The sequence below is a fragment of the Fringilla coelebs genome (assembly GCF_963513975.1).
Source record: "Fringilla coelebs genome assembly, chromosome: 10".
Taxonomy (NCBI): Eukaryota; Metazoa; Chordata; class Aves; order Passeriformes; family Fringillidae; genus Fringilla; species Fringilla coelebs.
Window position 1 is genome coordinate 16,153,546 of NC_140036.1, and position 25,315 is coordinate 16,178,860.

General features: G+C 39.1%; 1 protein-coding gene across 14 annotated transcripts in view; it reads left to right on the top strand.

Annotated features, from left to right (window-relative positions):
- The first annotated feature begins 169 nt into the window (after positions 1-169).
- Positions 170-25,315, top strand: part of LRCH3 (leucine rich repeats and calponin homology domain containing 3) — a 57,782-nt gene continuing 32,636 nt past the window's right edge. For all 14 annotated transcript variants that reach the window (XM_084212031.1, XM_084212029.1, XM_084212028.1 and 11 more), the window contains exons 1-6: positions 170-382; positions 22,274-22,418; positions 22,786-22,912; positions 23,425-23,530; positions 23,716-23,852; positions 24,813-24,922. In XM_084212031.1, coding sequence (XP_084068157.1) covers positions 172-382; positions 22,274-22,418; positions 22,786-22,912; positions 23,425-23,530; positions 23,716-23,852; positions 24,813-24,922 — 836 coding nt within the window. In that variant the 5' untranslated portion in view covers positions 170-171. The remainder of the gene's footprint in view (positions 383-22,273; positions 22,419-22,785; positions 22,913-23,424; positions 23,531-23,715; positions 23,853-24,812; positions 24,923-25,315) is intronic.

A 25,315-nucleotide genomic window follows, 5' to 3' on the forward strand; every position in this document is an offset into this window, starting at 1 on the left:
GCCGAGGCGGGCGGGAAGATGCGGCCCCGAGGAGAGGCTGGCCCGGCTCGGCTCGGCTCGGCTCGGACGGACGCGATGCCCGCGCGGTCCCGGGGCCGCCGGGCGGTGGCCGCGCATGCGCCCCTGCCGCGCGCTCTGGCATGCGCTGTCCGGCCGGGCTGTGGCGGGGAAATGGCGGCGCCGGAGGGCGGCTCTGCCGCGATGCCCGCGGCTTGTCCCGCTCCGCCTGGTCCCTCGGCTCCCGGCTCCTGGAGCCGCTCCTTGGACCGAGCCCTGGAAGAAGCGGCGATCAGCGGGACCCTCAGTTTGAGCGGCAGGAAGCTCCGGGACTATCCGCGGGCCAGCGCCGCCAACCACGATCTCAGCGACACCACCCAGGCTGGTGAGGGACGGGGCGTAAGGGGGGCGAGGCAGCGGGGAATGGGAGCGGGGGCTCTCGGGGGCTCTGGCCGTCCTGGCTGCCCTACCAGCCCCTCTCTCAGGACTGAGTCTGAGGTGACCAATTTGCTGTCTCTTCGTTAAATTGAAGCTGGTTTCGCCTCCTCCCTTCGCTCTCCGCCCTTCCTCTCCTCGGCTCTCGAGGCAGGATGGAGGAGCTGTGGCAGGGTTCTTCCTTTGCCCGTCTGATGAGATCTCTCCCATTTATAGGTTTTTTTTTTTTTACTTTATCATCTCTGCTGTAAAATGTTTCCCTTATGGGGAACTGTTTTAAAGAGTGTTGTGAGGTTTTTCTCAGTATTGCTTCTCGCTGCTGTTGTTTCAGCTAGTCTTGTTCTTGCTCTGGTACATCTGTATGTGAATGTGTGTGTATACACATACGTGTGCACCCTCACAGTCTCTCATTTTGTCCTGCTGACACGGGAAACCAACTTTCCAAGAAAGGCTGTCAGGTGTGTGTATGCTAAAGAAACTATTTTTTATAAGCTCTATAAGCTCTTATGCTTCTATTATTGTAATTCAAGCAACCATAAGAAGATATGAAAGATACCATGAATATAATCATAGCCTTTTCTTTTTTCCTCCCTTATAGCATGGCTTTAAGGATATTAAAGATTGTTAATTACTTTATAAGGTATAATAAGCATTAGGGCTTTTGTTCTCTCTATTCCTTAAATGTATTCATAAGAATAGACTAAAAAAAGTATACTTTGACTGTAAAGTACCTTGATCACAAGTGAAAACACATCTGTGTTTGCATATTACTGTACTAACTAGAGAGCTGAGAGCTGGGGAATGAGAGTTTGTGCAGATGTAGAAATCTTCTTAATACATGATATAGATCAGATTTAGTTTATTTTGATTGTGCAGTTGTATAAGTGAAGTCAGAGTAACTTTAAAAGGTGTCAGGATGCCATCTGTTTGAAGCTTTGAAATCTAGACTTTTTCGTCTTGAGTTGTAGCTTGAAAGCTTAGCAATAAGCTTTCAACCTAACTTTTTTCAAGTTGCCATGTTTGTTTGTAAGTGTGCTGGTTATGCTGTCATTTAAGTAATTCAAAATGGAACCTTCTTTAAAATTGTCTTGACTTCATACTCTGTCCTGTCACATCCTACTTATGCAAAAATCTGTCACTAACAAAAGAAACACTCATGAAAATTCAAGCAAACCTTCAGACAGCACTAGTTTGCTTGTCTTGAACACAGCTATACATAGAAAACACTTCTTGTTGAGATATAAATTTTTGGGGTGTTTTTTTCTTCTTTTGCACAAGTGCAGTTGCACTATGCATGTATAGTGGACTAATCTGTAAGCCAATGCAGCATACACATTTGTGAGGGGTTTGGGCTTTTTGTTTATAACACTATTCATTTACTGTACTCTTAAAACAATTTGTGGGAATTCTTGTTCCCACCAAGGTTCCCATCTATTGTGATGAATATTTGCATTGTAGTTGTTCAAGAAGCATTAAATGCTAATAAGCAGCAGTGCATGCCATACACTTTTGTGCATTTATCATCACAATGAACCTTAAAAAAAAGCTAGAACTGTTCTTAAGTTGTAAAAAAGCAAAGCTTATTGAGTGTGTGTGGGGACACACATTATGTTTAAATTCTCTGTTTTGAAGGCTGCTGTGAATAACTTCATCTTGCACCCTTTTTTTTAGCGTGGTCTGTTCTATGACTTGTTTTTAATAACTCTGGACACGATTTTGTTCATGGGAGGAGACTTAAAATTCTTTTGTACGGGACTAGCCACAAATAATATGATACAATGTACTTGTGTGTTAGGTGTTATAAACACTTACAGTAAACACTTTAAACAACACCCCATGCTGTAGACTCCTAAGAACCTTCCTACACACTGTGCCACAGACTCCAAGCACATGAGGTGCTGCATGTCTGTGTTTCATAAAAATGACTGGAATTGCTCCCAAATTACTAATTCAGTTACAAAAGTGAAGATGAAACGACAATGTGCAAACCTTCCTCCTCATGTGCCTGAATAGACACCTCTCTGGTGTGAATCATATACTGATACAGCTCATTCCCATTCTTGTAGCAATAAAAGTAACTGCATGTCAGTGTAACCACATGGATGCTTACGAGGTGGGAATGAATCACATCCCTCATTAACGTAACTACCCTGCCCAGAAACCAGGATCTTACTGCCCCAAGCCCTGACAGAGCCCCTGGCCTTGCCTGGAAGTGGCTCTGGCTGCAGGTGAACCAGCAAACTGGGTCAGCAGGAACAGGGTGTTAGAGATCAGAGGTTTGATCAAGTTCAGTTGGGTGCTCTGTGCGGATTTTGAGGTTGTTGGTGGGTGATGTCAGCTGTAATGTACATTTCCAGATGTTAAATCAATGGGAAGATTACATTTTTTTGGACCTTGTATGGGTTCAGATTTGACTAATACTAGCCCTGGTGCTCAAGCTGTAATAGCTTCTAGGTACCATTCTTAACCTCTCACTAAACAGTCACCACAGCAGCAAAACCAGGTCAGGTTTGCTGCACTTTGTTTTTGAACTTAATACAGTATTTCTTTTAGGTGGAAAAATTAAGTTCCTCATCAGTCATTTTCTTCAGTGCGTAAACTTTTCACTGGAAGGTGGATTCTCTAGTCATGTCAGAGCCTTGGCTGCTTCTGGGCACTGCTGTCTTCCAGATGATGGAAACCCACGTTTTTTTAAACCAAGATCAATGCTCAAGGTTACTCTCAGAACTAAGCATATAACTTCAGCAGCTGGTAAAGCAGTAGTGGGTTTCTAGTTGTTTTGTACTTTGACTGGAATTAAGATCACCTATAAAATCAAATTGAAGATGGGATAGTCTGGAGAGCTTTGGCATGGATTAGCAGGAAAGTAACTCTCTGCAGTGTGTGATGCAGTTGCCCATCTCATGTTCTCATATGTGAGAGATGTGCAAGAAATGCAGTATAGTAATAACTAATAACCTAGATATTGAAAGAGTGTCTCATTCCTTTCTGTTCCTCCCTTACAGCTTAATTGGACTTTTAGAATGTGAGCAGGTTTACAAAGCTCATTGATGATGATGAATGAGCAAGTTTCTTCATTATCAAATGAAGGATATGCCTTCATACTTTTTCTTTCCATTTTCTTTCATGCTTTCATTGAACATTCATTATCTTTCCCCATTTTATCTGAGTTATAACCCATTTGTTCATTCCACTCATGTTCTTGACCACAGTATAGGAAAAAGAAGGGCTATAAACCACCTGAGCTAAATGTGAAAGGAAGCACAGTTGCATTTTGCCAGCGTTAATGTAGATTCTGATGTCATTATTTGACAGCTTTCCCAGTGGCCTAAAGCATACATTGAGCAGAAAAGTTATTTGTCAAACCCTCCATGACAGCTGTAATTACTTAAACCACTCACTGTCTCCATTTTTAAAGGAGAAGATGGGAATATGTGGGTTTATGCAATAAAAGAAATGTCTGTTGTATGGAAATTGAGTAAGATAATTACATGCAGCTCACTATGTCTTGTTTCTGGAATATATTAGTAGTAAAAAAGGATAAAGGACTCTGAACAAGAAGAATAAAATGGTCTGCTGTGCCTTTTCAATGGCTTTGCCAATAAGGCATCTCTGTAGTTTTATTCTTACTAGTTCTCTATAGAAATGGTAAAATCTGACCATAGTGTCAGTAAATTTCCTATATGCCAAGTGCTTGTATGCATCTAGAAGGACTGCGGTGAGTATGTGCGAGTTCTGCGCTAAAGGGTCACACTGATGTTTTTCATTCCTGCTAGAAGTTGAGTTGATACTGCCTAATGAAATGTAAAATGGCTTGAGAAGCACAGCATGGCTCAGATAGCACTGGCCCTGTTAGCCAGACATTTGTTCTTAAAGCCACAACAGGACAGTCAAAACCAGCCTAAGTTTTTGGGGTTTTTTTAATCTCTTTGGGTTACTGTATTTTGAATGTAAATTTACTGTGATCTTTAAGGTAACTTGGAAGGAATTGGGATTATTATTTGTTCAAATCTCAGACTATTTGCCACTGGAGTTTAGGGTTTTAATACTTAGATCATCTAAAGTTTCAGTATTAAAACCCAAAAGCTGATATGTCAGTAGCGTCATTCAGATTCTTGTAATTGCATTTGTGTCCTTGTCTCTACCCTTACCAAAACCCAAAGAGAAATGCCCTGTCCAGAGGTTCTAGTAGCTGTAGGAGTGGGAGGGAGAGAGGATCACAACCCTTCCCCTGACTTTGGACAGTAATCCAGCTTGTTCCATTCAGCTGCATTTTTTGATGTTAGCTCCTACTTGTGTCAGTCCTTATTTAATTTGATTATTGCTCCCTTTTGTTTTTGTTCTTGTTGTGTTGTCTGTTATTGGGAAGTCTTGATCTCATGTGGTCTTTTTATAAATACTGGCAATTCTTGGCCTAATGGAGTTGTCTGGGAGCGATGCTTTGGTAAATTGCTAAATTGAGGTCAGTTCTCTGGCTTTTTTTTTTTTTTTTTTTTTTTTTTTTTCTTTTTTTTTTTTTCTTTTTCTTGTTACCATGAAAACATAGAGAGCAGTAGACTGTGGTAGTTTATCGTTCATTTTTGTTGGATGTGTTGTGATTGGATGGAGACCTGAGGACTGCAGTAATGCTCAACTGCTCTTGACACACAGGAAGTCTTTTTGCCTCACGTTTTATGGAACTGGGAAAATGCAGTCTGAGCTTGTAGCTTCTAATCCTTGTGGCAAGAAAAGCAATACGTGACATTCAGAATGCCTTTGTTTAGGGAGTTTATGTTTTAAAACAAACAATAAAGTCCTACCATCAAATTTTACTACCAGTGAGTTCTTCTAAGTGGTGCTCAGTGGTATTGCATGTGTTTCTAGTTACTTCCCTAGTCTTCCTCTTCCTTGACTCCATCATGATCAGATTTAATTTTTTTTAATACTGTCCTGACTGCATATGCCCTTGTGGTTATATTTTTGGAGATAACTGTAACTACATAAAAATAAAGAGGGTAGGGATTAATAGTTGAATATATTGAGCCCTCTAGTCACATGAAGGACAAATTAGAATTTAGGGAAAAAAGAAAATGTCTATGTTTCTTTCATGATGTTTCCAGCTGTGTTCTCCTGTGGTTGTACCCGTGCTTGGAGGTAGAAAATTTATCCTGGGTAAATACTCCCTGAAGACTGTCATAAATACACAGCCTAATGTGATTCAAGTTCTATGCTGATGCCAAAAGGTGAAGTTCTGTCATCTCCTGCTACACAGTCAACACCATCAATCCTAGTGCCTACCAGCAAGCTGTTTCGTACTTACCTGGCTGAAAATCCAGCCAATAACTCTGTGTATCAAATCCTTGGACAGCTCACTGGGTTTTCACCTGCATGTGAATGCCAGCAAATGGAAAGGATGGAAGCACTGCATGGATGATGGGAGTGAGAGGATCTGTTTCGGCAGGTGTGTAAGCTTAAATTGACTCGCAGCAATTGTGAAATTACACCTTGACTCTGTTTTGTAACCTTTTGCCACTGACCTGCTGTAAATTTGCTAATCGTTTTCTGCCAGACAATCTGCTGCCCTTTGACTTAATGAGCGTAAGAATTTTTTATTCTACAATATGGCTTACAGAGTTGGATTTCATTCAGTGAAACTTTACTCCTGATAGGTTTAGTTCTCGTGCATCCATTTGGCAAAATACATTATTTTATATAAGTAGTTTTAAACTGATGGTTAAGGTTTAGAATGCAGTAGATGTAATTAGTTTGTTCAGTGGAAGAACCGGCAGTAAAGAATTAGTTACAACAAACACTGCAAATTATGTAGCATGTGTTAAAAATAAAATTACATGGTAGCTAACAAAAAGTCTATAACTTGATTCAAGGGTTCTTCTCTCTGTAATAACTAATCAGGCTTGGATCTCATGGTTTCTGATGTTGGCCAAACAGCTTGAATAAATTGCAGTTGTGTATTCATCTGAAGCCATGGGCTGTGCAGAGTGCTTTCTTCTTCATCTCCTGTGGCCCCCTCTCCAAAGTGGAGGGCTGGAAATCGATTCATGAGAAATGTCTGGTGGTTTGATTTATCAGAGCATCAGAGTAAAAAATATTGCCTTAGTTCCCTGAATTACAGATACTTAGAGAAGATTCAAAGGGTACATTGTGGTCTTTTCTTTATAGGACTGTTGTGCCTAAGTTAGTGCTTTTGTATAGGTGCAGGAAGAGGGTTTAATGTTTCAGCTTGAAGTCCCCAAAACTGTCCCAGTCGTCCTTGGCTTCAGCCTCACTTACAATTCTACACTACAAACTGCTGCTTCCACTGGCAGCCCACGTGTCTTTCTGGAGTGAGGAGTCTTTGTTCTCTTCTGGCTGATAATGTTACTGATTTGAAAGTTAAAGTATTTACACTCATAGCCTTCTCCCAATGAGCTTCAGGCACTCCAAAAGAATATACTGAAACCCCCCCAACTTGCTATGCAGCCCAGGTGTTGGCTGCTGGAACATATGGTTTGTAACCATAATGTGCTCTGTGCAGAGGGCAGGAGGATTAGGGAGCATCTATTCAGTTCCACCCACCACCCCTGCATTGTTCAGTGACCCATGTGAATTTTAGTCTCTTTATTCAGCTTATTGTTGAAACTTAGCTTTGAATATAGAAATGTGTTATTGTTGCCTTGGGCTTTTGGGTAGTGCTCCAGACTATTGAAAAGTTTTCAAACACTATTTTTCATGTAACCTCTGTGCAGTGAAGCATGGTAATGTTACTGCATTTTATATGTATGAAGCTTGGAATGGTACAAAGTTTGAAAGCATCTGTTGATTTGGAGTACCAAAATTTAAAATACTTAGAGCCTGAACTTACAGGCATTATTTTTAAATGTAGCTTTTAATAAGTTCAGATGTCTCGGTGACTCCTTAGAAATACTGGGAATCAAGCCCAACAACTAGAAAAAGTGTGATTAATTAATGTATTTTTGAAAGATTAGTTTAGAAAATTTGCTTAGTATTATGAAGGAAATATGTGGCACTGGCAGTATACAATCTATTTTTCCAAAGCAGTGTTCACTACTTTCAGATTAACCCTCCCTTTTTCTTTGTGTAATTCCCTGGGTTTTTTCTCTCATAGTTTTTCAACAACACTCTCTTTTATAAGACTTTGACTGTGATCAGTCCTGATTCTGGCTGTAATTTCATCTTGTCTGAAAAAGTCTATTTGAACAGAAAAAATGGGAAGAAGAATGAAAAGTGGTATGTGGTTTTTAATTAAAGAGATGGGGACAGTATATATGCGCAGGAAACAAGCAATTAAAGTTCTGTGGGTATCTCTGATGATAGATTTCATCATCCTTGATTTAGCTTGATTTGGCCATGTTACTTAAGTTTTTAACTGAGTTTTCTCTTTACAGAATATCAGTGTGTTTTCCAGGTTGCTTTCCTGATGCTGAATTCTAAATTCAGGGTGGGTTTTAGTCAGAGATGCAGTCTGAATTCTCTAGAATGGTCAAGTGGAATAAAGCTGGCATCTGTGTGACTCTTCAGGACAGTTCAAACCCTTACATTTCTCTTAGGTGAGCCAGCAAGATAGCAGGAGGTTGTCATTCCCTGGAACCTGTTTGTAGGGTGGGATGCTGTGCTTCCGAGTTGTACAGGTGTCTGAGGGCAGAGGTGATGGTTTGATCAGATCTTAGGTTCTGTGTTTGGGTGTTCTGGAGGTGATTATGCTCTACCAGGTGATTATGTTGTACACAGGTTCCTCCCTGTGTCCATGTCACATGTCTTGTTCCCAGCAATGCTTGTTACCTCAGTTCTGTCTCTTCTGCCCATGTTTTTTTTCGTCTCCTTTATCACAACTTCCATGTCTTAATACTTTCTTCTTTTCTTGTTAATCCTGGCTGGTCTCAAACGCCTCTCTCATGACCAACTCCAGTCTTCTCATTCAAGTTGTTAGCATGATAAAAAGAGGAATAACTGGTATCTTATTTGGTAGAAAATATCTTTTGAATCAAATCAGAATATTAATTTTAGGATGCTGATGAGACAAGTAATAATTTGAACATGCTTAACTCATGATTACTATTATTTATGGTCACTTATATTAATTATCTTTTAGTTCAGTCATGGATCAAGGCTTCTACTGGTCTTTGAGCTGGTGTCAGTCACGCTGTTCTCAGGGACTGAGAGTCACTGAGCACAATAATAGCAGGACAATTAGGAGCTTGTCATTACACTGGTCCCCAGCTCAGCTATGGAATAAATGTTTTTATAGAGGGCCACGACTGAATGTGCTTGTGAGCCATAAAATATCTGCTGTTTCCTTTTATTCTGCTGGCCTACAAAGGACTGGGGAGATTTGTGCTTAGCAAGGTAAAAAATTATCTTTGGAACCCATCTATGCTAAAACAGCAGGTCATCAATTGGAGCTGTAAACTTATTGCAAATATTCAGATGTTAAATATTCATGGCACTGTTCTGCCAGGTGCAAATTGTGTCACATCATTCAGGGATGGCTGTGTGTCAGAAGATTGTTATAATTACCATTAAATGTTAGTGTGGAAGTCCCAGGAGCTTCACTGTTGGTAACAGTCATCAAACCTTCACTGGTGATTAGCTCAGAACTGGTGGTGTTGTTCTGAGCATGGTGAAGGAAATCACAAACACACATTTCTAGTGCTCATGATTTGGCTGTGAATTATGTAACTGAGTAATACAGATGTGATATTTTAAACATCTGTCATCTCTGCTTTCACAGATATGGTATGGCCCTTCTCTCTTATCTCCCCACAGCCTGTGTAGACTTTAAGAAGTTGTTAAAGCCAAATTATTTCTATTAAATCTGTTGATTAAAATCCAGGGAGTGATTTTTGCATTTGGACTATTTCTGTTGTTTGGGGTTGAATTTCTTTGGGATTTTTTTGCAGTCTCTGACTATTCATTTGCCTCATGTTCACATGTTTTGGAGGCTGTTGACCCTCTTTGTATCAAAGCCTGTTATGCTAGTGAGGTTTTGGGAAAGGGAAGTGGATTTCATAAATATCAAATGTATATTTTAACAATGCTCATAATTTTTGATAGGAAAAAATAATAGATGGATCCAGAGGTTTGCACATGGACTTACAATCTGACAATAGTTTTGGCTCCATTTTCAAAGCTTTTTTAATGTGTCTTGCTTTTTGAAGTTGAAAAAGTTGTTTTTTGTTTTTTTTTTTACTTGGGTAATTCCTTTTGTACTTGAAGGAACTTTTATCTAAGGGGCTGGGGAGATGAGTTCATTTACTGCACACTTCCCCTCACTGCAACTTTGTGAAGCAGTCCTGGAAAATGAAACCCTGCTCTGCTGGAACTCAGTCAAGTATTTCAGGAGCAGCGGGCAGAAGGCAGTGTCGTGTTGCCGAGGAGCAGTGAATGCTCTCACACATCTCGAGTGTCTGCCCGTGGCCCTCTGTTAGCAAGGGTGAGGCACTTTCTCTGTTACTTGGAGATTTTTCCACTTGAAATTCTTACATGCTTTCAAATGAACACTTTTTAAATTACAGTTTTATATACATGTACAGCTAAAAATAGCAGCAGTTGAAATAGTCATTATGAAATAGAATAATAGAGATCTCTGGAAGTGGAAATTCTCATCGTTGTTGTGCAGTGTGGGCAGTGACTGCACAGCTTCTCTTCTGTGGCTCAGTGTTTGTCAAGAATTCTCCTAGCAAGGCAAAAAGCTTTCATTTTGCTCAGCTTGCACTGAGCTGGTAAAGATAAAAGTTGTCACATGCAGAAAACTGTTTCACTGAAGGACCTGGAGGGATAGAATCAACTAGCCAAAAATTTTCAAAGTGACTACTGCAGTTTGAGTTTAATTTTCATGACAGCTTCTTAAGAACAGTGTTTACTGTTTAACCTCAACTTAAGCATTTCCCTGAAGAGGAATCAGTTTGTTTTGGATTTGAAAAAAAAAAATTCATCTGTGGTCAAATGAGTTTGGTTTTTGTTTTATAAAACACGTTTGCTTCCAGCATTCATAATGTTAATTTTATTTTGTGTAAAGAAGGGCATACATTTCACCTTAAATGCTAACTGGAGAATGTAGCAATCATTTTGATAGCCTTGCTACTAGTTTTTAGCAAGCTTAGGGTTTTTTTTAAAAAAATTGAGGATGAATGAAATGGTGACTACCAGTCCTGTAGCCCTTGATCCCTGGGCTGCATGGTGTGTTTTTGACTGAAGGTGGCTTTTATGGTTTCCCAAGACAAAATTTATTTCATATTTTAAACATGTATTTTGGCAATTGCTGCCATTTATCTCCTCGTTTGGCTGTTCCCTCTGATAAGGGATATTTTCCATGCATATCCTATAGTGTTGTTTTATTCCTTGACACTAAAATGGCTTGTACTGAACAGATGACTTTGTAAGACTCCAGCTCTCTTTCTAGAATTCTGGCAATAATTGTCCTATTGAAATTGAAGCACTGCTTGTGTAAAGTGTAACAGGCTTTTTTTGTTAAGGATGATGTCAGCATGAGAGATGGCCTCAAGGAGCCATTAAAAGAACATAGGACTTTTGACTGTTGGACTTTATTGACTTTTCTCCTCAGTAAAATACAGTTCTGCAGAAGATGGATCAGTGTCTGCAGTGGTATGAGACGTATTTGTTGACTTTACTGTCCAGTCTGATGAAGCTGTATCTCAGTGCCATAAATACAGAGGCACTCTATTAAGAATGTCAGAGAAATGCAGTAATAAGAGGCATAAAATTTTATAGAAATCCTTGCCTTTCTCTGAAAGTAATTGGCCTTTTTATGTGAAATTACTCACTTTGCTTTTTAGGACCTTTGAATTTTCAGTTCTGGTTTGTTTCTAACTCTTCCCTTAAGACATTTTGAAATGTATTTGCAGCTAGCAATTTTTCTTTATTGTCTGTCTATCTGTTGCAGACTTTATTCTATCATTCTTAATCTGTTGTGGGGAAAAAGGACTTTAGTAATACATTTTGAACTGATTGGTGAAATATATAGGGGGAATATGCAGAATTAATGTGACAATAGGTAAATAGCAGCTGTTATATTAGCTGACATACTTATATGTGAAAATGCTTGTAGATGGAGAATTTTATGTCCAGTATTAAGACGAATTGAAGCTTTTAGTAAAATAAATAGATAAATAGTAGAAATAAGAAATCTTTGTTAGTTGCATTTTATATTTCCAGCCCTCCTGACTGACATATTTCTCTTGCTTTTATTCCATGCCAGGTTGTCCTTCCCCAACTTACAGTTTATTCACAGAGCTATTAGAATGTATGTATATATTTTACTGATTTGAGATGAAAGCCAGGGCAGAACATCCGGCAAAGAGACAGTACCACAAAATCTTCCTCACTCATGATCTCTCCAGGTGTGACTCTGACAGCCATGAACAGATTGTTGAAGGTCATTTATCAGTGTGGTCGATGTAACTGGAATGCCTGAGCTGGGTGTGGAAGGACCACCTTGGACAGTGTAAATGTATTCAGAAGGCGCTGTGCTGCCTTGCAGGCTTTTTCTAGCCTGGCTCTAGTCCTTCCTAGAGGTCCTTGACACTCTTCTGTCACCAGTGGCATTACCTATGATTGTGTATGCTCTGCATTAGATTTTATATTAACCTGTGGTTTTCTTTGTCCTGGTTATCTGACCCTTCCTTCCCTCCCTTTTATGAATGAATAACTGAAGGTTGGCTGTGGATTTTAAACTACAGACTATGGTATCTAGCATAGTATCTGAAACTTTTATTGTGAAATGGAGGAACTAGTATTTATCATATTCTTGATTTCTTGTCTGTTTTGTGAGAAGCTGTATGTGCAGCATAGTTCCTTGCAGGAGTCTTTTCTATTTTTCATATCTGCTCCTGTGCATAGTCTTTGTTCATACTGGGTGCTCCATGTTTTCCGTGTAAAATTGGAAAAGAGAGAGAAACGGGTTTGAGGAGATGATAATGTGTGTGAAGACCTTCAAGGCATCTCAGTGCTGACCAGTCTCAGGACCATGAGAAAAATGTGGTACTTTTAGCTAGAACACAGAGCCTTCTCTCCTCTTGCTAAGAGCAGACATCTCCCAGCCTTTACTCTGGAGGTGGCAGCCTGCACTGTCCTTTAGTGGAGTTTATTTTTGAATACAATTTACCATGATGTGAGGACAAGCAAAACAGCATTAGCAAGCTTTTAAGTAAAAACAAGATAAAAAATATGTATTAAGAGACTTGACTTTCAAATTCAACATTTCAACTCAAGCCTGCAAAAGAATGTCTTCTACTGAACTTTTTTGCAGCCCTTTGCCACATTTGTTTCTTTTTCTGCATGGCAGCTCAACTCCCCTCTGCGCAACAAACCAGATCACTAAGAACAAGTTGCTGTAAGTTATGAACTGACAGCCAGCTTAGTTCTGCCCCTGTGGACATGACAAGTTATACTCAAGTCTTGAGCCATCAGTTGTCTTGAAGTGTTCATGGGAAAGTGAAGAGATGTCATAGAAAATGAGGAATTGTTCCCTGATTGGGAGAGTCCATAGAAGGGAGGTATGTTGATGGTTTTGGTAGGAGTATGTTCATATACTGGTATTTATTCTTCATGGTCCTGAGTGTGAGAACTGAGAAAAGCAGATGTCCTAGATAAAAATAGATGATGAAGAAATACAGAAGAGGTAAATTTTGGGTTTTGTATGCTGGGAATCAAAACAGCAAATCTGAACCATGTAATGATTTTAAGTGATTGTGTTGCAGTGAGACATTTACAAAACAAGATTAGTCTCCTTTGTTTTAGCCAAGATGGTTGCATAATGCTACAAGAAAATGGAATGCTTAAGTAATGAAGACTTTGATCTGATTCAATTCAAAGTAAGGTCAATTTAGAAAATCCTGATGAAAGAGTTTCTTTCAAAAGTTGTTTTCTTACTTCTCCTTTTCTCAATTCTTTGTTAAGGCAAGACTTCAAGTTATTTGTCAATGTGCTGATAACAGCTAATTTAAGGAAACTGTCCTGCCAAAGGAAGTCACTGCCCTCATATATCCACTAGAGAGACAGTTCATGTAAGTCCTCCCTAAGTTAGCTTCAGGCAAAATTTGCAAGAGTAGTTTAAACAGCTTCAGAAAGCATGTGAGCTAACTTGACGGTTTTTCTGCCTGATGTGAATTGGGAAATGCTCATACAAGCATTGCAGAATTAGTAGCTTACAGCAAAGGGCTGGAAGGGAGGACCCAAGACAGGGGATAATTTTAAACCAGTAAAGTCAGATCCCAAAGGGTGGGGATCTCCAAGGCTTTCAGATGTCATTAAACTGTCTTTGTTATACTGTATGAAAGGCTAGACATGAGGGTTTCATACTACCATTTGACTTTTTTGTTTTTCTTTTTTCATTTTAAATCAACAAGGAGTAGTTTTGGGCCAAACCCAAATAGCTTCTTTTAAACCAGTTTTATCAATGAAGGGGTGTAGGCCGCCATACCAGCTTTGTAGGTGTAGTCCAAAGGCTGCTTTCCTTGGAGATAAATACTGTGTCTAGGTATGTTCTGCATAAAAAAAGCAGAGGGGCCTGCACTGCAGCTGGACAATGAGGAACTGAGCTTCCCTGATTTAACTGGCTTTGGTGCGCTGAAGGCTCCAGTTCATTTACTCAGTGATAGATCTTCTGCAAAGTTGCTTCTCCAATTAGTTTTAGAGCTGTTTTCAAGAGAAGCATGATTATGCTGTTGGGTGAGTGCCAAGTTTAGTGAGGAAAGGGAATGAAATTGCTAGAAGAGAGAAGACGAGGGGGGCTGTCACTGGGAAGTTGGAAGTAGAGCACATGTAAAAACTTCTTTAACCGCAAACCGCATGTGAAGGGGTTAGAATTAATTCCTGTTTTCAGACATGGATAAACAGTTCCACTTTGCATCATCTCTGCTGTAGCAGTACATGAATTGCAGTTTGTATTCTGTCTGTAATCTGTCCTGTTATTTACTGGCCAGTCATAAGGCCCAGCTGGCAGGTCACCTGACTTCCTTCTGCCTCCCTTTTAAAGCTACTGAAAATCTGCCCCTGCTCATCTGAAAAGTGGTTTAATCTCACTCTCAAAGTGTTTGCTTAGCTCCACTGTGTGCCATCCTTAAAATACCGTGGTGTGTACACAAGGACATACCATGGTTTGTACTGAGGTATGTATCCATCATGAGCAAAACTTGGGTATAAATCCCTGATCACATTCCTGTATTTACTACTCTGAAAAGTCCTGTTTTATTAGAAGTGTTTGTGAGTTAAGGAATCAAAACAAAACAAAAACAAACAAACAAAAAAAGAGGGCAGTTTCATGGTTATTATTAATCAGCTAGTCCAAATCCCAGGTACTGCCAGAAGTCCCAATCTTGTTCTTCTATACTCATAAAGCCACATTCTCGTCCTCTCCCTTGTGTTGATGTTAGAGATTACTCAACTGCAGCAGGAACTGGATCATACCTCAGAAGGGCTGAAGACTTGTGGCTTTGGCTTTTTTCAGGATTTGTTCTCAGTAATGAGACCCAACTGGCAGTGTGGCTGCACAGGCTGGAGTGCTGGTGCAAGGGAGAGGATGGGAACACATGGCCAGTAAGGAATCGCTCCAAGGCTTCAAGTGGCTGACTGTGAAGGCAGGGTCTGCATTGAGTAATGAATAAACAATAGTTGATGTAACAGTTTGATCCATTCAGGCTACAGATTTTTCTGCACTAGAGCCAATTAGAGGAAAAGCAACTGTTGGAATATGGAGTTGTTGGAATATGAAACGTTTTCAGTTCCTGCAGGGACTGGAGCTTGTCACTCTTGCCTGCTCTCCAGTAGCTACACAAGAAGAACTATGTTATGGTGTTCTATAGTTGTCACTGTTTGGTTTTTTGTTTTTAATAAACAAACAATATTTTTCCTTGCAAAAGGAAAATGAAATCCTTTTGCAGGGGAAGTGGCATTGTATTCCGAGCTGTTACTCTTGCTAGAATGTTCATCCTCTTCTTGCAGTACTTAGGTGGTTCTGCTCTAGCAAGACATCATGCTTTCCTTGGAAATGTGCTTTCTTGTCAGTGGTCATGCAGCAGCTTAGATTAAGGGCAGGACTGTAATATGTGCTTGTGTTTAGTCAGTTTTTTATGGTGGCACCTGTGAGGTTTTCCCTCATATGTAAAAGAGAAAGCTAAACTACAGCAAATATGCATTAAAATCATGTGAAGAGAAAAAAGGGAAGGAGAATGGGAATTGGTGTTTAGAATCTTCTGTTTTCCTCTTTGATCTCAGGTATGATTGAGTTTTCTTACTTAGTATAATTAAAGATCTTTTCTAGTCTTAAGAGCAAATGGTGAATGTTGCAGAGACTAGGCCAGGTAAGAGGGTTGTCCTTGCTTTTTTTTTTTTTTTTTGTTTTTTTTTTTTTGTTTGTTTGTTTGTTTTTTTTTGTTTGTTTGTTTGTTTGTTTTTGTTGTTGTTGTTAATAGAAAAAAGTTGCTAAAAAGGCCTAGTGTAGTTCAAGGAACTCGGAAACCAGATTCTGCAAATCTCCCTTGTGTGACTGTTCTTAGTACGCTTCTGAATTAGAAAACAAAAAAGCCAGCCAGGTTTCATGGGTAATCTGGGTGTTGAAGGGAAAAAAAAGGTAAAGGCTTTGGCCATAGTTCTCACTTCATTAAACTTGCTTCAAGCAAGGGATTTGTGGGAGTTCTTCAGAGAAGTGAGGGGTTTTCTTGTTTCTTAAAAGCTTTGGCAAGAAGCTTTGTTATTTGTATTGAATATTCCAAAATAAAACTGTAGCCAGAGGAAATAGCATCTGTGAAACTTTGATTCACACATGTGAAACTTGACAATGATTTGGCAGTGATTTGAAGCAGGTTTTATAAAGGACAGTTAAGCAGCCTTGGTCAAAAGCTACAAACCTTTAGCACTCAAGGCAATCCTGAGGGCCCATTTCAGTGTGTGTTTCATGTTGTGCAGTGAATTCTCAGGTTGGTGGAGCAAGTTTTGATGGTCACTCTGCATTCCAGGTGTAACACCACCAAGTCAACATTTGGAAGAATCTACTAACCTTCGCCTTGTTTGCTGGAACTGCAGAAATCACAGCCTGTGCATGGTGCCAAAAGCAGCAGGTTGGAGATTCTCAGTTACAAACTGTTAGTTCATGGAAATGGTTGAAGTGCAGTTTAATGCTGCTGATGTTGCTGCTAAGCAGGAATGTGATCATGCATATCAAGCATGGATCTGCTGAGAATTGAAATGTGATTAGTGTCTCAAGGACAGATCACATCTGAACTTAATCTTCCTTCATGAAATACTGGAAATTGAAACTGGAAATTCCATATTTCCTTACAGGGCTACAGTAATAATGCAGGTGAAAACAGTCTTTGTTACATCTGTTCTGTGGGTATCTGGCTTGAGCAGTGGGGCTGTCCTTGACAGTTTACCTGGGAAAAACACAGAAAGGAACAAATGCATTTTGGTTCAGTGAATGCCACCTTACCTTGATTGGTTTACACAAAGAGTATCTTGATGCCTGGGGAAATAATTGGGAAAAGTTCAGGTTTGACAGGGCTGGCAAGTAGAAGGTGAGTCAGGAGATGACATTTTTGAGGTTTGTTTTAAATTAGGGTATGGCAAAAGTGGTAGTCTTGTATCACAGCAGGCAGGAAGAGGTGAAGTCACCCCTCTTGTGTCAGGAAATCCTCCAGGTGTGAAATGAAGCTTGAAGGATGCCAACATTTTCAGTGTTTAGAAAGAAAAACACTCCCAGTAACTGAGTACAGGGTCCAAAAACATCAGAAGTATATTACAGAGGTATTCTTTTATGATGGTTTCTGGTTTCCTGGTGCAAGAAAAGTCAGTACCATAACACCAGTAGCTCAACTGCTTGGGGCTATGCTTTCATTATATTAATTTTCTCTTAGTAGCTTTATGGGAGTGTTTCCTAAAAGTCAGCAGAATCACAAGGATTGCTGCTCTTAGGTTATCAAGTTCTGAAGTGCTTGAGAAGTGAAAAAAAAAATCATAAAACCAGGATAAAGATGCATGCATTTATTTGGCTAAGAGAATGAGTGACAAGCTAAAGGTGGAGCTGAGGTTTGTATAACAATGTGCCTCAAATCCATTTGGAAATGTTGTTGTTCTAGTGGAGTTGATTCTAAATGTCAGCATTGAGCCATCAGATGACATCAAGTTCCTCAAAAGACGGTTTTAATGACATTATCTGAGAAGTGGCTGTACCTAAGCAGTCACTTTCCAGGGAACAGTAGCTGTAAATGAGCTGTTCTAGTGAGCTGCTTTCTGTATCATCAAGGCTACATCACCCAGTTCAAGGATATTCTGCAGTGCAATGGTGGATTTGTTCTTATCAGTGTGAAAGTGTGGAGTTTGCTTCTGGTCTTTAAGTAGTGTATGTGGGAAAAAAAAGAAAGGCGGTTTAAACAGTTTCAGATTCTGGTATTTCTTCTTAAACAGCTGTATCTTCTCCTCCTAAAGCAGTTAGTGCTGCCTTTTGCCTTCTGTCGCTATACTGGCTGTCAGCCTTCTTGTCATTGATTGGCTTCTTTAATTATTCATAAGAAAATATATTTTCCTCTGTCAGCTGCAGGCTCATATGTCTTAGATTTGTCTGTTATTAAAGGAAACTGTGAATGTGCTTTCAAGCTACAACACATGTCTCACAGTTTTTGGGAAAAAAGAACATTTGCTTGCCATAGAAATGAAGTCATTCTAGCCGAGGGGCAGTCTATTCACCATTGGGATTCAGATCAATTCACAGATACCAGGGTTGTTGCATCACTGCAGCAAGTTCATTGCTGACATCACACAGCTGCAAAGGGGCTGTTCTGGAGCCATGTTACATCATGGGTGGGAGCCCACAGCTGACAGTGTCACAATCTCTCATACATCAGTGTTGCCAGCAGGTGTTGTGGTGGTTGCAGACATTTGGTTTTGAATAGACAGTCAAAATCTGGGCTTTGCTGGTTTAATTTAAAAAAATAAAAATTCGAAGTGTGTGGGGAACACGTTCAGGTCTCTGATGACAAAAAGCAGATTTTTATTAACAAAATTCTGTATCAAAGCCCAGGTCTAGAGTGTTGGCCTTTGTCGTAGTTAATTGGAATGAGAGCAGAAGCCGTATTCCCATCACAACAGGATTAGTGGACTGATCCCATCAGCATCTCATGATGAATTGGAATTCACCAGCACCCAGCTGGTCTGAGTGCCAGCAACAGTTGAGCTGCAGCTCCCTCTCTTTGTAGTCTACCTAGTGGGTACCCCATATGTTGAACAGTGCATCTTTGTACATCACTGATTGTCCTTTGGAGACAAAATTTGTGTTACAGCTGAAGTTAAAAATGTGTGAACACAGACCTGCTAATGTTTGATGTTAGAGGAACATTCTTTGAGCACGAGGAGTTTGCATTTAATGCCAAATGATGCAATTTGAAGCACAGTGTATCTCTAGTCACATTTAACATTGGATTTGCTGACTTTCTCCACAGAATCCTAATTAAGATGGAAAAGGTCAGTGATCTGACTCTGCTCTGAGATTTCATTTTGTATCTGTACTGTTGGCTTTTTTATCTTTCACGAAGAGCTTAGTTCCAAAGAATGCTTCCTCTTTGCCAAAATTCCACATGATCTTGCCTTCAAGGAAACACATCCATTTTTAGTAAACTAGGAGAGCCTTTTCTTTTAAAGAAGATTTCTGGTAACAGTGATTTTAACCCATGAAATGTGGACACAAATAAGTTAATCCTAGTTCAAATTATAACAGCTATATTTCATTCATATGATTATTCATAGTGAAATTCAGTATTTGTGCTTTTATGGGGGAATTTGTCATTTGTTTTTTGCAGTTTAAGGTATGAGAAGCAGCAAGGGTGTGCACCTACTTGCCAAAGACAATAACCTGCATCACATCGATTACTTCTTGCTTGTTAAAAAATATGAAAATTTAAATAATACCTCACTGCAACATCTGTTGCTTTCTCTAAGAAATAGAAGTCTTTGCAGAAATTTTAGTTTATGCAATAATTTGTGTAAACTGTCTTCTGTCTTCTGGTTGTTGAAGTTATTTCATGCATACAGTACCAGAAGAATATGACCAAAACAAGTCTTAATTGGCAGGGTATTAATTAGGTATTTTAAATAAAATACCTTCTTTTTTTTCCTTTACCTCATTTACATTTTCTCATTTGAGAAAAACACCAGCTTATGCTGTGCTGCTGGGCAGCAAATAAGTAACCAGTCACTGGAATGATTTTATCTTCCAGTTTTGTTATAGCTGTGCCCCTCATTCAGGTGTTTTGAGGAAGGTTATGGGTGAGAGGATGGAATTGCTGAATTGTTTCATGCAGTAACTGCTGCACTCTACCCTATTTCTGGTCACATTATTTCTGGCATGGGAAAGGATTCCAGAGAAATTGAACAAAATGAATAATGTCACTGTATCTTAGGGATGATGTGTTCTGAACTTTAGGAAATTTAAGTACCTATTGAAGGTTTGGGGGGGACAAAGCAAGGATTGCAAATAACCAAAAGCAGTTCTTGAATTTGCAGGTTCAGAATTCACACTATTTTGTCATATGTTGCTTCTGTCTAATTCTCAATTCAATTCCCAATTCTCTTTTTAGCTTACTTGTTCTTTTCCTACTACTTGCCTGTTTTTATGGTCCTGGCCAACCTTCCCTCTTGGCTCCCTGTTTGGGCACATGAAATCACAGATGCTGTGTGTAAGATGGCATTCTCATGACCATAATGAGTAAAAATGCTCTAAATTTATTAACATAACTTGTAACTGGTTAGACCCATTTTGCAAGATTTAAGATACTGTGGCCTCAAAATTCAGCTGATTTAATCTGTTTCCCACTGCATGTCTACTGCTGAATAGGAATGCCAAGTTTTAAAAATCACTGTAGATTGAGAGAAGTCTGGAAAAACCTATTCATTGGTGCTAACCAGATTTGGTGTCTCTTTCCTATCACTCTGAGCTCATTTGTTGCTTAAAAGAGTGTATTTTCATTTCTTAATACCTAGTGTTATTTTTGCAGGGAGTTATTTCTGTAGCAATACTAAATCATAGTTCAGAGCATGTGAAGTTCTTGATTAATTCGTGCCTTATGATCTGTACAATGTGTAAAAAATAGTTTTTAGATGTTCTTTGGTAAGATAAAGTGAAACAAAAAGCAAATGAGAATTCTCATATTTGTGGTTAAAACCTTTCCAAAACAGAGTAGAAAGAAACTTTTTGTCACTTTTCTGCCAGAAAATAGGGCTCATTGCTTGGGATGCCTGTTTCTCTGTTAAAATGGGTAGAATTCAAGCTGTGTGAAGGAGGAATAAAGCTGTGAGCAGAAGGATGATCCTGTGTTGTGAGAGAAGTGGTGGAATTCAGAAACTTTTACACCTTATCCGTAAACCATTGTTGCAATAATTCTTCAAGTAGATGGTTAAACATCCAGTCAGTGTGGGAATTTAACTGTGGAAGTAAAGCAGAAGGGACCTTAGGACATACTAGAGCACTCTGGGGGATGGCTAGTGCAAAATAAGCATCCATTGCATAAATTATTGGAAGTGTATTCTGTGTTCTGCAGGATATATACAATTACTTTATTGACTCCTTTGTTACCTACAGATTCTTAAGCAGGTTGTGATCAGTTCAATTAATTTGCTGCTTCCACTTAAGCTGGAGTTCAGTGAGTGCTTTAAAATGCCAAGAATAGTCTCTGCCACCAAAGTGGGGATTCTTCTTCCTGCACCAAGATTTTTTTCCTGGTTCTGGTATAGGGTTTTTGGGAGAGATGATCAGAAAACCACTGTATTTCTGATCAGTTTCTCTCACACACTCTGGCAATGCAAAGCACCAGAGGTAGGAAAATTCTGCTTTGGCAGTAGCAGGAAGAAGGATCCATCAGAATGATATTTCTTTGCATTGATGCATTTATCTGATGTTTTATCTGGATTAGCAAATGGTAAGATCAGGGTGTTTACAGAGCCTGTCTTAGCAATCTGTAAGTGCAAGTTTTTCTTCACTCTTGGAAGAAAAGGGATAAAAGGAAAAAATGTTTTCTTTTTCACAAAAAATAGAAAAATAGGGCAAAGATCTCAAACTGCTTTCTGTCATAAAATAATAAAACTATTCTAGATATACAATGCAAACTTATTGCTGACTTCTATAATTTTGTAGTTTTAGCTTACACTATTAGAGCTGTCGGAAACATTTATTTAAAGTGTTGATTTTTCAAAATCAAGTTTGGACAAGTTGAAGCTGAGGTCAGGTTTGAGCCTGATACCAGCTGGAAAGAAGCACTCGGTATTTGTGTATTGGTGGGGGGGAGGTAATTTTTAATTTATTTCTTTTTTAAAATTTTTATTGGTGAACAGACAATGTTCCCCATTAACTTTTTGTATTGGTGAATTAGAAGTTTCCATGACTTTGATGCTTTCTTACCTGTGTGTACCCTGCTGAACTTTATATCCATCACAGCCCCTACTGTAGTGAGCTTTTGTCATACCTGGAGGTTGGGTAATGCTTCTATCAGAACTCAGAGCTGGGTGTGTCAGGAAGTGGGGACTGTAGGTGTGTGTCTGTGGGAACTGCCCTTTGGAATTTATAAGCAGCAGCTTTCCTTGACTTTTAAAGAAAAAAGAAGCCTTTGCAACTGCATTATTTATCATAATGCAGCTTGTGAAGGAGTGTAATGCTCAGGGATATTTTGTGCCCATAGACTGCTAATTGGAACTGTCCAAAGAAACATACAGATTCTTCAAGTATAAACATTTGGTAGGTGTTTTGGTTAGAGAAGTTTAACCAAAACAACCTTGCCAAGCAGGGAACTTAGTGAAGTTCTAAGGCAGCTTTATTGAATCTTCCTTGTTTCTGTCCCTTCAGACTTGTCCCGGAACAGACTGTCGGAGCTTCCAGCAGAAGCCTGCTACTTTGTCTCCCTGGAGACTCTGAATCTGTACCAGAACTGCATTCGCTACATCCCAGAGGCTGTTTTGAACTTACAGTCGCTAACATTTCTAAATATCAGGTAACAGTTGTCTTACCAATTTTGCTTTAGCATGAAGAAAGAAAGCTTTTGCACTCAGCCCAAACATACTTCTTTTTGACAGAGCATGGCCACTTATCAGAGCACCTGAAAAGGCACCAAAACCTCACATTGCTTCATACTGTGTTCAAAAGCCTCTGATCAGCCTTGATATTTGATTTTCAGAGTTTGTTCACACATAACTAGATAAAACAAGTCATGAAAAACAGCCTCATTAAACCACTTTTGTAGTAATTACATAAAAACTGATTTGATCATCTAAGTGGAGTGTGCTTTTTGTATGTGTCTTTCATTGCATGAATATTTCTCATTAGACTTACGATCATTTTGTTTTCTTTCTGTCCAAAAGTCGAAACCAGCTTTCAACATTGCCAGTACACCTCTGTAGTCTACCGCTAAAAGTTTTGATAGCAAGTAATAATAAGCTGGTTTCAATACCTGAAGAAATTGGACGGCTCAGACAACTGACAGAGCTTGTGAGTATACACTTGATTTCCAACTATTACTATTCTGCTCTTGGTCTAAGGATGATCTGTGTCTGCCACAGTGTCTCTAACTGTGTTTGGGTTTATACAGAGGTGTTAGAAAAGAGTTTTAAATACTCTGAGATTTTAGAAGAATTTTATGTGAGGGAAAAATGCATTGGAGAGCAACTGATCTATGTCAATTTAAATGTCTTCCCTATTCTAGAAAGGAAGGCCTGGTGGAATTAGAGTTCTTGCTATGTTTATTTCTGACATAAAGCTTTTATGTAGCCAATTGGGCTAACTTGAAATAAATTTCTAAATGCTTTGTTTTTTAAAGCTTTTATTTCCCTTTGTGTTTAAAATGAGAACATACTCCATGTCAGCAGTGAGATTGAATGACTATACAGATCTGAGGTGTTACATAAATAGCTGTCTTTTATTTTTCAGTCCCTAAATACACTGCATACTCTAGTCAACAGAGACTTAGACACTGATAATTCATTCTTCGCTCTTCTTTGTAGGATGTGAGCTGTAATGAAATACAGACAATACCTCCACAGATTGGCAGTTTGGAGTCCTTGCGAGACCTGAATGTCAGAAGAAATAATTTGGTGCGTTTACCTGAAGGTGAGAAAATGGCGCTCCACTATAACAGCAGAAATTTCAAACACTTCCCTCTTTTCAGTCCCTTTTTCTTCCCCTGAGAACTAGAAGCAGCTTAATTGTTTTGTGAAACACATATTTTTGTACCCTTGCTTTTTTTCTTACCCTCTTTTAATCTTCTGAATTGTATGTTTGTTTTCTATCTCCAGAGCTTGCTGAGTTGCCTTTGATTCGATTAGATTTCTCCTGCAACAAAATAACAACAATACCGGTTTGTTATAGGAACCTCAGACATCTTCAGACCATCATGTTGGAAAACAACCCTCTCCAGTCCCCCCCTGCACAGGTAACCTGCAGCTACAAAATCAGATGACTAGTTCAGCTAACGAGGGCAGAACTAAGTTATAAATTGAAGGATTATATTACATATTTGTTATTTAAGAACAAGAGAACTTTAAATACATTCTATTGTCTACAAGTATTAAATATGCAGCACAGCTTGAAAAATCCCTCTTCTTCTCATTACTGTATTAATAGTCTCTGCTGTGGAATATTACAAAAATTTCACTAATGTTGGCTTGAATATTTCTGCTTTCAGCAGAGGAGAGAGGAAACTGTTAGGCAAGACTAATTTTCTGTCGCTCAAATGTAAAAATTTTGACTGAGGCCTCAGTGCTGCAGTTTGCTGATCCACTTTGCAGCAGAGTACTCAAATTGGCCTTTGAGCTACAAACTGCAATATTGTTAATGTCTAATTTGATTTTCAGTGTGGGTATAGGAGCCCCTGAGTATTACAGGTTCTACTGTGAGCTGCTGCATCAGAGTCAAGAGGGGCACTTGCTGAAACCGTAGTTTCAGTAGGGTTTTGCTTTCCTTGTGAAAGCAGAGACAGCTGTTACTGCCTTCATTGACTATAAATTTGAGCTGGCTTTGGCAGTCTGCCACTACCATTCAAATATGGGCATGGGTGGGATGCATCTGTTCTGATGCCAAGGGTATAAATTCTGGTACTTGTAAATGCTCATGTCTTGTTTGCATGATGAAATTTCAGCATCCAGCTGACAGAATTGCCTGCAGACCAGATGTACTTGGAGGACAGCTTCCATTTGTCTACCACAGGCATCCCATGATGCTCCACTATAGCTGTTCCTCTAAAATGCAGTGATATTAGAATAAAAGATACATTGATTGATGGAAATGTGCTCATTTATTATTAGTCTCAACTACAACTTGAATGTCTGTAGTGTCTTTTGAAAATATATTGTCAACTTATACTTACTTGATTTTTGAATTTGTTTTTTTTAAGATATGTATAAAAGGAAAAATTCATATATTTAAATACCTGAACATAGAAGCATGCAAGATAGCTCCAGACTTGCCTGATTATGATAGGAGACCCATGGGATTTGGATCATGGTAAGTTTTGCACAAGCCACATTGCCAGTTTTAATGGCGTTCAGGAAAATTTTGTTAGTCCACCTTGAGTTTATTAAAGAAAACAGATCAAGAATTGTTCTTTGGCAAGTACATTGAGGAAGCTTTGAAAAATATTGTTTCTGGTATTTCATGGTGTATTCTAGTAAGGTGCCAGTGTGTGAGAAGTGGTTCAGGAGATGACCTGGGCAGTGTCATGGGAAAGGCAGTGTCAGAGCTGATTTGCAGTAAAAAGAGAATATTAATAAACAATACAGGGGGCATGTTCCTGTGTTGTTAACATCTATGTTCAGTTTACAAGATCTTAATATTTTCCACAGACTTACTGAATCATATCCCAGCTGTGATTTTTAACCTTTTGTACAGAATTTTATA